This window comes from Pteropus alecto, unplaced genomic scaffold (assembly GCF_000325575.1).
Source record: "Pteropus alecto unplaced genomic scaffold, ASM32557v1 scaffold95, whole genome shotgun sequence".
NCBI lineage: Eukaryota > Metazoa > Chordata > Mammalia > Chiroptera > Pteropodidae > Pteropus > Pteropus alecto.
This window is the reverse complement of record NW_006441071.1, coordinates 16,680,654-16,696,985: the sequence shown is the minus strand read 5'-3', so window position 1 is coordinate 16,696,985 and position 16,332 is coordinate 16,680,654. Positions and strand designations below refer to the sequence as shown.

The following is a 16,332-nucleotide window of genomic DNA, read 5'->3' as shown; positions in this document are numbered from 1 at the left end:
AGACAAGAATGTGAAGAGATCAGCCTAGAATGTGTGGGGTAACTGGAAGGCGTTCAGAGATGCTAGAGGCCAGAGAACAGGGTATGGCATAGAATGGGGTGACAGAGAAGTCACTGGGGAGGGAAAACCAGCTAAATCACAAAGGGACTCAGGATCCAAGTTAAGGATTTTGTGTACCAGGGAACCCATGCAAGTTAAAAAAAAATTTTTTTAATTAAAAATTGACCTAATATAGAACCCAGCACCACTTCTTGGTATTTTTCCTAACAAGTCCAAAACACTAATTTGAAAGGTGTATGCACCCCTATGTTCATTGCAGCATTATTTACAGTGGCCAAGGTATGAAAGCACTCTAAGTGTCTTATGACAGATGACTGAATAAATAAGCTGTGGTACATATATACAATGGAATATTATTCAGCCATAAAAATAATGAATTTGTGACAACATGGATGGACTCGGAGGGTATTATGCTAAATAAGTCAGACAAAGAAAATACCATATAATTTCACTTATTATGTGGAAATTATAAAACAAAATAAATGAACAAACAAAACAGAAACTCAGAGATACAGAGAAGAAACTGATGGTCTTCAGATGGAAAGGGTATTGGGGGGATAGGTAAAAAAGGTGAAAGGATTAAGTAGAACAAATTGCCAGTTATAAAAATAGTCATGGGGATGTACACTGTAGCATAGGAAAAAAGAAATCTAACTCTGAGAGGTGAACACACAATGTAACTATATATATATGCCTTACTGTTAAAATGTTCAATTGAAACTTACCGGATTTCATTAACCAATGTCACCATAAAAAATAATTAATTAATTTAAATTAAACAAACAAACAAACAAATAAATAAATAAATTGAGTATAGCATAGGGAAGATAGTCAATAATATTGAAATAACTATGTTTGGTGTCAGATGGGTACTAGATTTATTAGGGTGATCACTTCAGAAGTTATATAAATGTCTAATCACTATGTTGTATACCTGAAACCAATAAAATATTGTATGTCAACTATAATTAAAAAATGAAAATAATAAAGTAAAAAATTTAATCGTTGAAGATAATTAGCAAGAGAACATTTATATTTTAAAGTAATCCCTCTTGCTGCAGTGTGGGGAGACTGAATTAAATGGGGATACAACTGGAGGTAAGAGACCAATGTGAGTGCCACAACTCTATGCAAAATAACTACCCAAAATCAAAACCGCAAAACACAAAATGGTTGAATTAGGAGAGGCATGGTAAAAGGGGATGTACCCTTGATATTTCAGCATGAGAACAGGTGTTGGTGAGGGACTGCATGTGGGTGGTAAGCAAAAAAAAAAAAGGAGTCAAAGCTTGATATCAGTGTTTCTGGTTTGGGTAATTAAGTGGACTGTGGTGGCCTTCAGTGAGGTGTAGACTCTGGAAGCAAGGCAGGTCCTGGAAGGGAGAGCAGTCAAATTCAACTTTGAGCATGCCAAGCTTATGGAATTTGATGGACACTAACTGGAGAGGTTGGGTAGGCAAAGGGGTTTGTTAGAGGTGTGGCGAGTGAGTTATAAGTACACAGGTGTAACTGAAGTCTTGAGATTGTAAGAAACCACCCAGGCAGAGCTATCCAAGGGGAAGAGACAAAGTTGGAGCCTGGACCGCCATGAACATCCACATACAAAGGTAAGACAGAAGTGAGGGGCTGCCAAAGGACACTGAAGAGGAGCATGAGAGGCTGGAAGGGACACCAGAGAGTCCTGAATTATGAAAGACAAGAGAATAATATGTCAGTTCTGCACAGAGAACTGACATCTGTGGTCTCAAATATTTAGTTTTAAGAAAAGACTGAAAGCTATTCAATGGCTGGAACAATGATTGTTGACAATCTTGAAAAGATTATTTCAGTGGAGTGGTGGGGTCAAAAGTCAACTGGAGCATACTGAAGAGTGACAAGAAATAAGTGAGACAGCAACTGAGCCCAATTCTCCAATAGTGTGACTGCCAAGAAGGGGAAACATACACCAGGAGCTGGAGAGAGATGTAGATTTGAGGAGGTTTGTTTTTAAGATATAAGAGAATGAACAGTTTGAAGGCTGAAATATGGAATCAGAAGAGAGAATGAATGGTTAAAACTATCCTGAAGTAGAGGTAATCTCTAGAGGGATCTGTTCTGGACAGTAAAGAGAAGATGGGACCCAGCACATATGTCATGGCATTGTTCATTCATTCAACAAATACATTCACTATGTGCACTTTCCAAGCTCCACTCCCCTGTACTAGGTGCTAGGGATATAGCAGTCAGCTTACATTCAAATGAAAGAGAAAGGCATTGAACAAGATAAATAATTAAAATCTATAGTAAATTAGATAAAGGTTAAGAAAAAAAGAAAGAGAAAATGGATGGGGATCACCTTTTCCATTGTGGTAGGACTATAGGCATTATCTTTATTATCCATGTAATAAGAAATGTATTTGCGCTTAGAAACAAAGACTTTATTCAATAAATGGTACTGGGACGATGAAACAAGGAAAAAACAAGGTTAGCCCTACCTCACTTCTTACACCAAAATAATACCACACAGACAAAAACAAAACAAAAACCTCAGAAACCAATCTATTAAAAAGTAAAAGAAAAATATGAATGAACATTTATTTGATTTCTTCAAGTGGTAAACATAAGAATGATTTAAAAAACTTCCATTTATAACATTAAAGATACTTAAGAAATGTAACAAAAGTGTAAGGCTTGTATATTGAAAATTACAAAACATTGTTGAAAGAAATTAATGAAGTCCTAAATAAAAAGACAGACATCCATGTACATGGAATAGAAGACTTAATATTGTTAAGATGGTAATACATCTCAATTGATCCACAGATTCAAAACATTCAACACAATCCTTACCAAAACACCAGGTTTTTTGTTTTTTGTTTGTTTGTTTGTTTGTTTTTTGTTTTTTTCAGAAACTGACAAACTGATTCTAAAATTCATAGAGAAATCTAAGGGACCCAGAATAGCCAAGACTTTTGAAAAAGGACTCACACTTTTGAAGGACTCACACTCTTGATTTCAAAACCTATAATACAACATTGAAGTAATCAAGACAGTATGGTACTGGTGTAAGGATAGGCATACAGATCAATGTAATAGAATTGAGAATCCAGAAATAAACTCTAACACTGTGGACAACTGATTTTCAATAAGAGAACAAAGATAATTCAGTGGGGAAAAGAATAGGCTTTTAATAAATGGTGCTAGGACAACTGGATATTCACATGCAAAAGAATGAAGTTGGACCCTACCTTATAGCACGTACTAAAAATTAAATCGATATTTGTAAAATCACATATCTGAAAACAGAAACTTGTGTCCAGAATATATAAAGAACTATTATAATTCAACAATAAAAGACAAATAACCGAACTAAAAATGTGCAAAGGATCTAAAAAGACATTTCTCCATGGAAAATATAAATGATCAATAAGCACATAAGATGTTCAATATCATTAGTGATTAGAGAAACGCAAATCAAAACTAAATTGAGATACCACTTTATATCTATTACGATGTCTAAAATAAAAAAGACAATAACATACATTGAGAGGATGTTGATAAATTGGACCCCTCATATGTTGCTTGTGTGATTGCAAAATTATGTAGCTGTTTTGGAAAAGAGTTTGGCAGTTCCTCAAAATGTTAAACAGAGAGTTATTACCTGATCTAGCAATTCTATTTCAAGGTATATACCCCAGAGAAATGAAAACATATGTCCGCACAAAACCTTGGACATGAATGTTCATAACTGCATTATTCATAATAGCCAAAATGAAAACAAATGCAAATGTCAATCAACTAATGAATGGATAAACAAAATGTGGTGTATCCATAAAATGGAATATTATTCAGCAATAAAAAAGAGTAGAGTACAACAAGATGGCTAAACATTGAAAACATTACATTAAGTAAAAACAGCCAAACACAAAAGGTCACATACTGTATGATTCCATTTATATAAAATGTCCAGAATAGGCAAATCTAGAGAGACAGAAAATAAATTAGTAGTTGCCAGGGGCTGGGAAAAAGAGGGAATGGAGACTGACTGCTAATGGGTACAGGATTTTTGGGGGGTGGGTAATAAAAATGTTCTAAAATTAGATAATGGTGATGTTTGCACAACTAAGAATCACAGAATTGTATACTTCAAAGGGGGTGGATTTCGTGGTATGTGAATTATATCCCCATAAAGATGTTATGAAAAACAGACTAAAAATAAAAATGGGGAAAAGTCAATAGATTTGACTACTTGAGAAGTAAAATACTTGTTACACTAAAAACATGATAAACTATACAAACTGGGAAGATTTGCAACACATGCCATATTTCATGGACTTGAATATGCCACTGATTGTACCATTAATTTACATACTACTAAGAAAGCAAAAATTCAGTTCTCCCACCATCTCCACAATGGGTCCCAGTGGCTGGGGCAGCAGGGGGTGCCATAGTGGCCAGGCAGGGCAGCTTCCTGAAGGTTCTCAGTGGCCATAATCCGCAGGCATCACCCAAGACGAAGGTGAGCTCTGCGGAGGGGGCAGGGAAGGAGATTGGTGAGACTGCCAGCTAAACCTGCTCCTGCAAGAATGGAAACAATGCCACAAAAGGCAGCAGGGAAGGATAAATCTGCAGACAAAAAAGTGCAAGCAAAGGGAAAAGGAGAGCAAAAGGAAAACAGGCTGAAGGAGCTCACCAAGAAACTAAAGATTTACCTGCAGAAAACAGAGAAACCAAAAACGAGGAGAGTCCAGCCTCTGATGAAGGAGAGAAAGAAGCCAAGTCTGATTAATATCATACACCACGCCTTATCAGTGGTCCCTGTCTCCCTTCTTGTACAATCCAGAAGACTATTTTTATCAACTATTTTGTAAATGCAAGTTTTTAGTAGCTTTAGAAACATTTTTAAGAAGGAGGGAATTACATCTCATCCCATTTTTTAAGTGTAAATATCTTTTTTTTAAAAAAACAGGTGAAATCATTCCCCGGTTATTTTTTGGTGAAACCAGAAAATAGTAGGATATTGAATATGGGAGGCTTTACTTGTCTTGGGTATTGGTTTAACATTCCATAATTGGGGGTAGTTTTTATATCCTATAGTACAAAGCACACTAAATGGCAATCTGAAGTCAGCCGTGCATTTAACAAGTCTTGAACATTTTAAACAATTCTATTCCCATGTTTTTGGTAGAATTATTTCCCAAAGAAAACCACTCCTTGATCTTGGCCTTTCGTGTCAGAATTTTGTGCACTCTATAACATCTTTGGTCATGGTAGTACAGTTTTCCTAGTAGTTCTGTTAACGTGCTGTGAAAGATTGAAATTTTGGTTGTGTAGTGTATATGATATTTAATTGTGAATCAGTGGGCTTTTGATGTAACAATGTTATCAATATTTGAAGATATTAGCATTTGATATTCTATTGAGGAAAATTAGCCCCCAAATTTTATGCTGGAAAGTCACTGGAATAACTGTTTAGAAAAGAATTACAACTACATGACTTTTGGTTTTTGGTATGTACATTGAGAATTCTGTACAAATCGAAATATCCGTGTACTTATTCTCAAAACAACCAATAAAATCTTGATTATGAAAGAAAAAAAAAAAGAAAGAAAAAACTCCCAAGATGAGGAATCTCATGGAGGAGTCTCACTAAAGCTAGGGCATTAAGGGCCATATCCTCCATAAATCTATCAGAGGCCACAAGGAAAGTAATGTTTTTCAACCCTGGCAACAGGTGAAGGAACACAGAAAATCTCCCTTGAAAATTTGAACCACAAGCTGGTATTCACACAGAACTGCAAACTGAATAAAAACTATCTTATGGCCTATCTTAGGAAGAAAAAAGCCTTAGAGAATTTAATTTGAAACTAATTTTAAGATACCACTGAGAAAGTTGAATGTGAAACAAAAGTGTTTTTTAGAATAAAGTTAAAAAAAGATATCTTTAATATGTAGAGTTCACATAAATCATTTGGAAAAATAATAAACTCCTAATATAAATGTGCAAATATTACGAAGCTCAATTCTCAAAGGAATGACAAATGGCTAATAAACATGAATAATGGTTGAACTCCAGCAGTACTTAAGTAATGCAAACTAAAACAACCAGATAATGTTTTTTTTTAAACTATTCAGAGTATTACAATTTAAAAAGAATAATTTTAGCTAAGAGTTAGAAGGGTGCAGACTTCTTGTGGAAGTCTATAGCGGCATTTTAACCCCCAGTACTCCTTCTTGGAATCTATCCTAATGAAATAACCAGAAATTTAGATACGACATTTATTTGAAACAACGTTCATAAAATATTAGTTAGAAGCAGAAAAAGGAGAAACCATTTAAATGCCCAATAATGAAAGAATGGTTAAATAGATTAAGGCACACCCATGTAATTTTAATGTTGTATTGCAATTTTAAATGGTATCTTTGTAGAAGATACAATGATATGGGAAACCATGTTATTATGTGAAAAATAGAAGACATATACATATAATCATATACTATTATACTATAATTTATATATGTATGCGTGTGTGCGAGTATGTGTGTGGGTATGTATATATATATATACATACATATATATATATCACAGAAATAAAGATTGATAGGAATTATCATATTAGTAGCAGATATTTCTGAGTTATGGGGTATCAAGTAATTGTCATTGTTCTCTTTGAATCTTTTTATAGTTTCAATATTTTTACATTGTAAAGGTTTTACTCTCACTAAAATTAACTCAAAATAGATTAAAGACTTAAATGTAAGACCCAAAACTGTAATGTAAAACTTCTAGAAGAGAAAACGGGGAAAAAAGCTCCTTGCCATTGATCTTGGCGATGATTTTTTGGATTAACACCAAAAGTGAACACACACACACACGAATATTATTCAGTCATAAAAAAAAGCTTTTACATAGAAAAACAATCAACAAAATGAAGAGGCAACCCATAAAACTGGAGAAAATATTTGCAAACTATACATCAGATAAGGGGTTAATTTACAAAACACATAAGGAACTCATATAACTCAATAGCCCAAAATAAATAATCTGATTAAAAAATGGGCAAAGAATCTGAATAGACATTTTTCCAAAGAATACATACAAATGCCAACAGGTACATGAAAAGATGCTCAACATTACTAATTACCAGGGAAATGCAAGTCAAAACCACAATATCACCCCACACCTGTCAGAATGGCTATTATCAAAAAGACAAAAGACAAGAAGTCTTGGCGAGGATGTGATGTAAAGTGAGCCCTTTGCACTGTTGGTGGGAATGTAAATTGGTACAACTACTTTGGAAAACAGTATGGTGGTTCCTCAAACTATTAAATAGAACTGCCATATGAACTAGCAATCCCACTTCTAGGTATCTAGCCAAAAAAAAAAAAAAAGAAATCATTGTCTTAAAGAGAGATCTGCACTCCTAAATTCACTGCAGCATTATTCACAATGGCCGAGACATGGAAACAACCTTAAGTGTCCCTGACAGATATATGGATAAAGAAAATGGGACACACACATACATAATGGAATATTATTTAGTCATTAAAAATATGAAAATCCTACGAGTTTTGACAACATGAATGGACCTTGAGGGCATTATGCTAGGGGAAAAAAGTCAGACAGAGAAAGACAAGCATTGTATGATCTGACTTACATGTGCAATCGAAAAAAGCTGAACTCATAGAAACAGAGAGTAGAAAAGTGGTTATGGGGGATGAGAGGGAGGGAGATGGGTGAAATGGGGAGACATTGGTCAAAGGGTACCAACTTTCAGTTATAAATGAATAAGTTTTAAGAATCTAATATATAGTATGGTGACTATAGTTCACAATCCTGTATTATATATTAGAAAGTTGCTAAGGGTAGATCTTAAATGTTCTCACCACATTTACACAAAATTTGTAATTATGTGAGGTGATGGATGTGTTAAGTAACTTAATTGTGATAATCATTTTGCAATATATACGTGAATCATCACATTGTATACAAACTTACACAATGTTAAATGTCAGTTATATTTCAATAAAGCTGGAAAAAATATAAATTAAAAATGTGTTTTCCTTCTGTTAACAGAAAATACCAACAAATATTATAAGAAAAATGTCTTATATAAATATAAAATATGAATATTCTACTTTTTCAGTTTTTTTTGTGTGTGTGGCTAAATTGTCATGTTTTGGGTTATGAAATTGGATACCTAAATGATAAAATGACATATGTAATAATAGGGTTACCTTTTTCCTTTTCACGTAGTTTAAAAACTACATTAGTAATACATTCCATTGTGGAAAATTTAATAAATACCGATCTAAGGAAAAAAGAAAATCCACATAATCCCATGATTCAGAATAACAATTGTTAGCTTTGGGTTTGATCTTCTTCTAGTTCCTCTTTAATGATTTAAAGTTAGGGTATGGATTTCGGATCTTTCTTCTTTTTTAACAAAGGCATGTATAGTTATAAATTTCCCTCTGAGCACTGCTTTCACAGCATCCCATGTTTTTGCATGTGTATTTTCATTTCCCTTCATCTCTAAGTTTTTTCTAACTTCCCTGTGCTTCTTTTATGATCCCCTGGTAGTTTAAAAGTGTGGTGTTAAATTTCCACATAGTTGTGAATTTTCCAGTTTTTGCTCATTCTATTGTGATTAAAAAAAGGGAGACAGGGATTAAAAAGTACAAATTTCAAGTTACAAAATAAGACACAGGGATATAATGTACAGCATAGGGAATATAGTCAATAATATTGTAATAACTATGTATGGTGACAGATGGTTACTAGATTTATTTCCTAAAAGTGGTGACCACTTTGTAAGGTATATAAACGGTGAATCACTATGTTGTACACCTGAAATGAATATGTCAACTATAATTAAAGACAAATTTTAAAAGATTCTTTGAATAATTTCAGTCTTTTAAAAGTTATTGAGAATTGTTTTGTGGCCTAACATAAGGTCTATTCTGGAAGATATTCCATGAGAATAACCACTGTTAACATATTTATATATTCCGTTAGAATTTTGTTGTGCATTTAGAAATGCAGACCAATAAGTATATATGTGCTTAAATGTATATCTATAAAATTAAATGTACCTTTAGTACACCATTTTTATTTGCTGCATATTATTCAATTTTTTATTGTATCATGATATATTTAACCAACATATTATAGAGTTGAACATTTAGGCAGTTTCTAATTTTTTCCACAACAGAATAGGACTTTAATGATTATGGCATCAATAAATACTTGACTGGGATACTTAACTGTAATTACTGCTTTTTGGAAATAAAAAAAAGGCCAAACTCTTCCAATAAAAATCTTGCAAAGACATACAATAGTAAATTCAGTATGTAAGTGCTAAAAGTAAAAAGAAAAATTCATAAGAATCTTACCTTGAATTTTCTTGAAAACTCTGGAATTCATAAACTTTAGAAATCTGTCTGCGTAAAAGCTTGGTCTATGAACTGAAACGGTGTCCTGAAAAGACAAATCAGGTATCACAGGTTTACCTCTCAGTTTATTTCAATCTAGAAGAAAGATCTATGCAACTGGTTCTCTGTTAGCCCATGTCCTTAACTGGAAAGTGGAGATGTCTAGAGCTGTCCTGTGTCCTGTGGGGCCCAGGAGTCAGGCTGAGGGAGTATGCACAAGACTCAATCTGAGCAAAGATTCTAGATACTTATGATGACATAGAGCATGAAAAGGGGCAGGGGAAGAGAGAGCAAAAAGACTCTGCTTTATAAATTAAAACAGCTGATCCTTATTCCATGTGTGCCATGAAAATCTTTTAAATTCCTTTTTTGCATAGAGGCAGACAGACAGTGTCTGGAAGCATCATCTGGAATGCAGGATAACACTTTTAGTCAGGAACAAAAATTGGGGACATAAACAAGCAAAACAACCCTAATGAAAGGGTGATAGCTAGGTCAAAAAAAAAGTGTGCTGGTTTCACCTCCGAGTAACAGGGTGCATAGACATTGGGAAGATTCTAGGAGGCAAAGCTGACTGATGGCTTCCATTTCACTGGATTAGCTACTAATTAGATAGAACTGAACTGCATTAGATTGTTAACTCAATTTTCTCATGCTTGGTAGGAGTCTTTAGGACTGAAGGGGCATTTTATTACAAATCCAGGAAGGGAGATGGATGAAGAAGCTAATTCTGTTTGTTTATTGAGTAATTATTTATTTACTAGCCAAGATATACATTTCTAGAAATAGTGCTCCATTTTGATTACAGGTTTGTGGATTCCAATTAAGAAATGTCTGAAATTTAAGTTTAGATTCTGTAAAGGTCTTCATTGGGTATGGAAGGAAAAACACACAGTGGACCAGGGAGGGGCCTGGAGACCTGGTGCTGGTGTTAGTTCTAACTTTCAAAAGCTGTGGGTTCCTGGGAAAAGACAGTGTCTCAGTGCCTGTTTTCCCTTCTATGAAATAGGGTGTGACCTGAAGCATTAGGTAATTCTGTAATCACCATGTTATTAAGGATACAGGATGAGGAACCATGGAAGGAAAAACACACAGTGGACCAGGGAGGGGCCTGGAGACCTGGTGCTGGTGTTAGTTCTAACTTTCAAAAGCTGTGGGTTCCTGGGAAAAGACAGTGTCTCGGTGCCTGTTTTCCCTTGTGTGAAATAGGGTGTGACCTGAAGCATAAGGTAATTCTGTAATCACCATGTTATTAAGGATATAGGATGAGGAACCATCTTTGGCCAAGTTATAATGGTCCACTAGACTATCACTGATGCTGTGGGTGTGGTAGGAAATTTCCCACTCATTTGACATGCCCTCTCCCCAGTATTCTGGCAGCTCCTTTCTGAGGTGGACACACATTTGCAACAAGCACAGTAATTTAGAAATATCTTAGGGTTCAAGATGATTAAGACTTGGCTGTTGCCTCCCAAGAGAAATTGGATTGTGAAGAAACATTGTTTAAATAAGAGGTGTGTTTGTAAACAGACACAAACAAGTCTTAATTATTGCTTACGATTTCACAAATATATAATCAGCTTAGGGATTCTCTTAAAAAAACTAACACTAAAAGAAAAAGAAGATAAGTTTTAACTAGACTAAAGTAGGGGCCTCTTAGAAGCATCTGACCAACAGAGGACTAGGCCATTCAGATCAGCAATCTCATCTGATAACAGGGAATCAAAGTCGTATCAGAAAACAGGACGAGGGAAATAACAGAGGGTGTTTACCCTCTCTCCCATCTGTGTTCAAGGCATTAATGTAGTTTCCACTTAACTCGGCTGAAAGGGAAAAAATTAACCTTGGCCTTTTAATAGAAGGAATCTTTGATCAGAATAATAAGCTTAATTTTTAGAAACAAACTTGTGAACCTGTAGTTAAAAAGGGCATTCTGACAGAGGTCATTCCTTAGCATGTGGACAAAACATAGGTTTTTCAGGCAGAATGGTTACTGCTAGTCTTCCACTGAACTGAAAAAGTGGGTGTTCCTCACCAAGAAAGAAGAACAGCATCTATAATTTATCCTCTTTCAAGGAAAAGCATTGGCTAACATCTTCGAAAATGGCGTGAGCAACTCTTTGACCAATATATTCTTTGGAACTGTCACTCCAAGTTATTAATGGAGGGAGGCTGAGGCCAGTGAATGTTCTGTCAGCAGCAGGAAGTTGAAATCTGACATTTAGATAAGAACGCTCGTGTGTGTGTGTGTGTGTAGAGGCAGAGAGAGAGAGACAGACAGACAGACGCAGCTTCTTGATAACTGTTTTCTTCTGTTAATGACAATTCTAGATCCACAAGACATCCTCATATCACGCATCCTTCGTCGTGCATAAAAATCCATAACAAGTTGGAAGCTTCCACTTTCCATGTCCTTATTGTGTTAGGTATCATGTTAAATACTGAAGTACATTATTTTATTTAATTCTCACCTCAGCCCTGTGAGGCAGGTACTAGGTCCTATGATCATGACCCTGGTACAGATGGCAAAACAGGATAAGGGAAGCCGAATAATGAGCAATGTATCTGGGTCACATGGCCAGTCAAGTGGTGAATGCAGGGTTCAAATTCAGGGCTGTCTACCATAAAAGACAGGTTCGCATACTTCTGTAGCTTGGTCTTGTGAGAACTTCATTTCAACTGTCCTGTTGATCTTCCCAGTGCCTATGAAAAGAGTCTCCTCCATTTTCTCACTGTCATCTCATAACTGGGCCCTTCAGATTTCACATGGAAACAAGACATCATTTTGTTTTCCTGGCCTCTACTTAGCCAACAGGCTGGATGTCCTCTATTTGAGTAGCTATTTAAACTTATGTTGTCTTTGTTTTTAGATTTGAACCAATCTGCTAGCTTGATTCTGAGTTTACGAAGACCCTTGTTTCCTCTTCTCTTCAGGTCTAGTGATGGGGCTGCCTAGATACAGTCTGAAGTCTCTGAGAAATCAGAAAAATATAGTTTAAGAAGGAACATGACAAGCCACTTACCCCATCATAAACAAGTGCTTTCCAGGAATGTTCTAACTTCTTCATTAATCTAAATGTAAACAGACAGAAAAACAAATATGAGAATGTAAAATCACTCCCGCTTGGTAAATTTTCAGAACCTTTTGTTGATTTATTTTGAAACAATAAAAGACTACTTCCCCAAATTTCTTACCTATATGATTGCAGAATATCAATAATACCCATAAATAAAAGTAGTTTTTCTCCCTTATGGCTTTTAGCTGGAATGCCTCCCATTCTGTTGATAGAGCAAAAGAAAAAATATTTTGTAATATAAGAATAGAAAGTGAAAACTCATTCCTAATAAATAGACTGCAAGTAAAAATGGACAATCTTTAAGGATTCTGGACTATCCCTTTTTTTTTTTTCTGGAATCAGTTAAAGTCTTCCTGAGAATCCAGAACAATACACTTCCCATGAAAATGATACCATAGCTGTCAACTCTGAAGAGTTAGGTTGGAAAGAATCCAATTAAAAATGATTCCTATTTTAAAACCATGAACAATAATTTTAAAAGTATTTAAAAATATTGTTTTTTTTAAAATGCAAAACTTTTATATAGTCATTGTGAGATTTTTAAATATAGACAAGCACAAAGAAAAAAATATATAAAGAATCCCTTCCTAGCATGCAAAGATAATCACTATTAGCATTTGGTATGCCTTCCCAGTATGTCTGGGTATGTGTGTATTTATTAACCCACAAAAGTGATTATTTAACTTATCATGTTTTATAACCTGAATTTTTTACTTGTTAAATGACGAACACTTCCTCATATCAATGCTAATGTGTTTTTAATGGCTGTGTAGTATTTCACTCTATTGACAGAGAATAATATTTTAAATTGATTAATGGCCATTTAGATGGACTTATAAGCAAGGATTTTAAAAATGTTTAGTATGTAAACATTTCCTTTATAAAAATGAAATATGCTTGTGATTTAGTCATTGTTAAAGAATCCTAGAAGGCCCAAGAAATGATTTTTTCTTTCAGCCTCCTTGTTCATGTGGTACACACATATTATACAATCAACCATTTCAAAAATCTTCTTTGTTTGTAACTGTTTGTTAGGCAATATGTACTTTATACATGCAAACTAATTCTGCTGTTACTATCACATCTGGCTGAGGTGAGAGACCACATCAGCCAGGGGACAGGATTAGAACAACAGAATCCTCTTATGCAGATAAAAAATTCTAAATTTGTGAATGTAATTCCTAACATGTATTTGCATAAATACATGTTTATTCAAAATAAAAGTATATTCTCTCCCTCCCCACCCAACAACCCACTATTGTGGTGGGTATTTTTAATATATAGTGAATGGAGGTAATCTGTTCCCAAAGAGCCACCACGAAAGGAACACGATTGCATTTAATAACTCAGTGATGTGGGCTGCCCCAACCAAGAAGGCGCGTGGGCGGGTGGCCATACGTACGTGTCTGGGTTCTCTGTGATGACCCCGTCTCCAGATTTCCCTGGACCCTGGATGGATTCCATTGCTGTTGAGTAGAGAACCTTCTGCATCACAGGCCGCTTAGCATCAGGCACATTTTGTGAGGTCTCTTCTTCTTTCTCTTTGAAGGAATGGTCCAAGATGTGGATTCCCAGCAAAAGGCTATAGTCCATAATTTTGAAGCTTTCCAGCACCTGAGTAAGAAAAAGGACCAGGAAGCTGGTCAACTCAAATGGCTCGTAAGTCTCATCTGCACAGAATCAGAGCGCTCCAGATATGCAGACACACAAGTCCTGCATTGCTCCCAGGGTATGGCTGATAAAGGAAAAATCAAAATAAAAACATTTGAGGTTATTATTAGATCATTGCAGTAAGGATTATCACAAGGGCTCCAAGATGATATTTTTATGCAAATCCAAAGTATGCACATCTTTTTGTAACTCTCCATGAATGTTTTCCTAACAGTATTTATTGAGTACTTTCCATGCGCCAGGTGCTAAGTGGTTTACTTGGATTCAATCTTCACAATTCTTTGTACTAGGTACTATTATTGTCTCTATTTTACAGATGAAAAAATTCAGACATAGAGAGATAAAGTAATTTGCTCAATGCCACACAGCTTGTTAGTGGCATTGCTAAGATTTGAAACTAGGCAGTCGACTCTAGCAAACACACTCAAGCACTAGAGCAGAGAAATTGACAACCAGTGGTCTCTATAAACTTGTACCCTCCTCAGCATGAAGACTCAGCTGAAATGTGTTTGTCTGGCTTCTGTTCTCAAAATCTTAATCTTGTTGGAGTTCAGTGGCCTCCTTTTCAAAGCTTGTCTTTATAAGTTGCCATTTGGCTCCCTGTACTAAGTCTTTTTAAAAATTATGATCTCAACAAAGAACAAGACTTACTGCTTAATTATCCATTCAGCAGACAGTATGGAGGAGAAGGAAATAAAAGTAGGTGGATGCAACCAAAGGAGATAGTGATCCTATGACAGGAAAGTGATGGGAGGCAAGGTCAAGATAGGAGGCGATCAACATGGCTCCCGAGGTAGTTGGGGCTTTGACACTCAGGAGCCTTCAGCGGTGGAAGAGAGTCCAGGAAGCATGCCTAACCATGAGGTGTCTTTCTCTACGATAAAGTTCTTTTCTTGTAGCTTGTATATGACTCTCCTTTACGACAGAATTTTTTCATTTTTTAAAATTAAATTTATTGGGGGTAACACTGGTTCATAACATTATACAAATTTCAGGTATACAACTTTGCAATATGGCATCTGTATATTAGGTGTCCTACACAGCCCAAACTACTCATTGGTAAATGTTCCCTCAAAGAAGCAAAGTGATTTCAAAAGTAAATTGTAATCAGACCCTGTGACAATGTGGTTAACGTTCCTAACAGGAATCCAGAGTGGTAAACAGTGGTAAGGACTGAAAGGCACTCCTGGTTCCATTATATTTACTTCATTATCTTCTGCAAAACATCCACAAATTGATTCTGCGCATCAAAAAGCTTTCTTTAGAAAATTATTTTTCTTATATTTTAAATGTAATAGTTAACCTGAATTGGTTGGTTTGTACTTGAAGTCTCTTTTCCTGCCCAAGGACAGGCCGAAAAGAAAATGTGCATTTTATAAGAGATACAAAGTCAGGCTGTGGTCCAATTTTAGCTATTGATGCTGTCCCAATGTTTTAAGTGGTCGAATATTTGTCCTGGTTTATTAAAAAAAAAAAAAAAAAACTTCAAGAGAAAATTGACTATGAAAAAGCTACAAATAAATTTTAAAAAGATTCATTTTCTCTGCATTCTTAAATTGAATTGTCGGCATCCCTCACTGGTGTTCGACTATCCCTAGGACATCAGGCTCCTACTTTCAGAGTGAATGGCTTAAAAAAGATCAATTCCATTCCTATTGTATGGAAAGTTAACCACATAGTTAGATTTTGGGTTAGCAAAGTTATCATCCATAAAAAAAGTTAAAGAAGAAAAAGATAAATATATAGGCATATATTTTAAATCAAATTCAAAAACTTCTGTAATGAAAAATTCTAGGAACAGATTTCAGTCATGTGCATTGCAGATCTGCATCAATTAGGAACAAAATAGTTCTGTTATTCATATCCTTCCAGTTCTTAAAGGAATCCATAAATCTGCTAAAATCTTAACATTGTGAGCTTTGAGAGTATGCAATATTCTGTAACATGACAGCCACCAATTAGTCTAGTCTGTCACTCAGGCACACATTTTGCTCCAGAATGTCTGCCTGGCCTGGCTGTGGCTGGTGGATCCTGTACCTGTGCATCTGCTATGCAAAACACAGGTTGCAATACAAATACAGGTGCTTTTCCATCAACCTTGGACAAGACT

At 35.3% G+C, this 16,332-nt stretch overlaps 1 protein-coding gene and 1 pseudogene across 7 annotated transcripts in view; one reads left to right on the top strand and one right to left on the bottom strand.

Moving 5' to 3' along the window:
* Nucleotides 1–16,332, bottom strand: part of PIP5K1B (phosphatidylinositol-4-phosphate 5-kinase type 1 beta) — a 285,086-nt gene that overhangs the window by 73,202 nt on the left and 195,552 nt on the right. For all 7 annotated transcript variants that reach the window (XM_015594528.2, XM_015594529.2, XM_006918403.3 and 4 more), the window contains 4 exons: nt 13,954–14,165; nt 12,670–12,753; nt 12,498–12,546; nt 9,436–9,520 (listed from right to left, as the gene is read on the bottom strand). In XM_015594528.2, the coding sequence (XP_015450014.1) occupies nt 9,436–9,520; nt 12,498–12,546; nt 12,670–12,753; nt 13,954–14,165 (430 nt within the window). The remainder of the gene's footprint in view (nt 1–9,435; nt 9,521–12,497; nt 12,547–12,669; nt 12,754–13,953; nt 14,166–16,332) is intronic.
* On the top strand, nt 4,144–4,947 carry LOC102879599 (annotated as a pseudogene).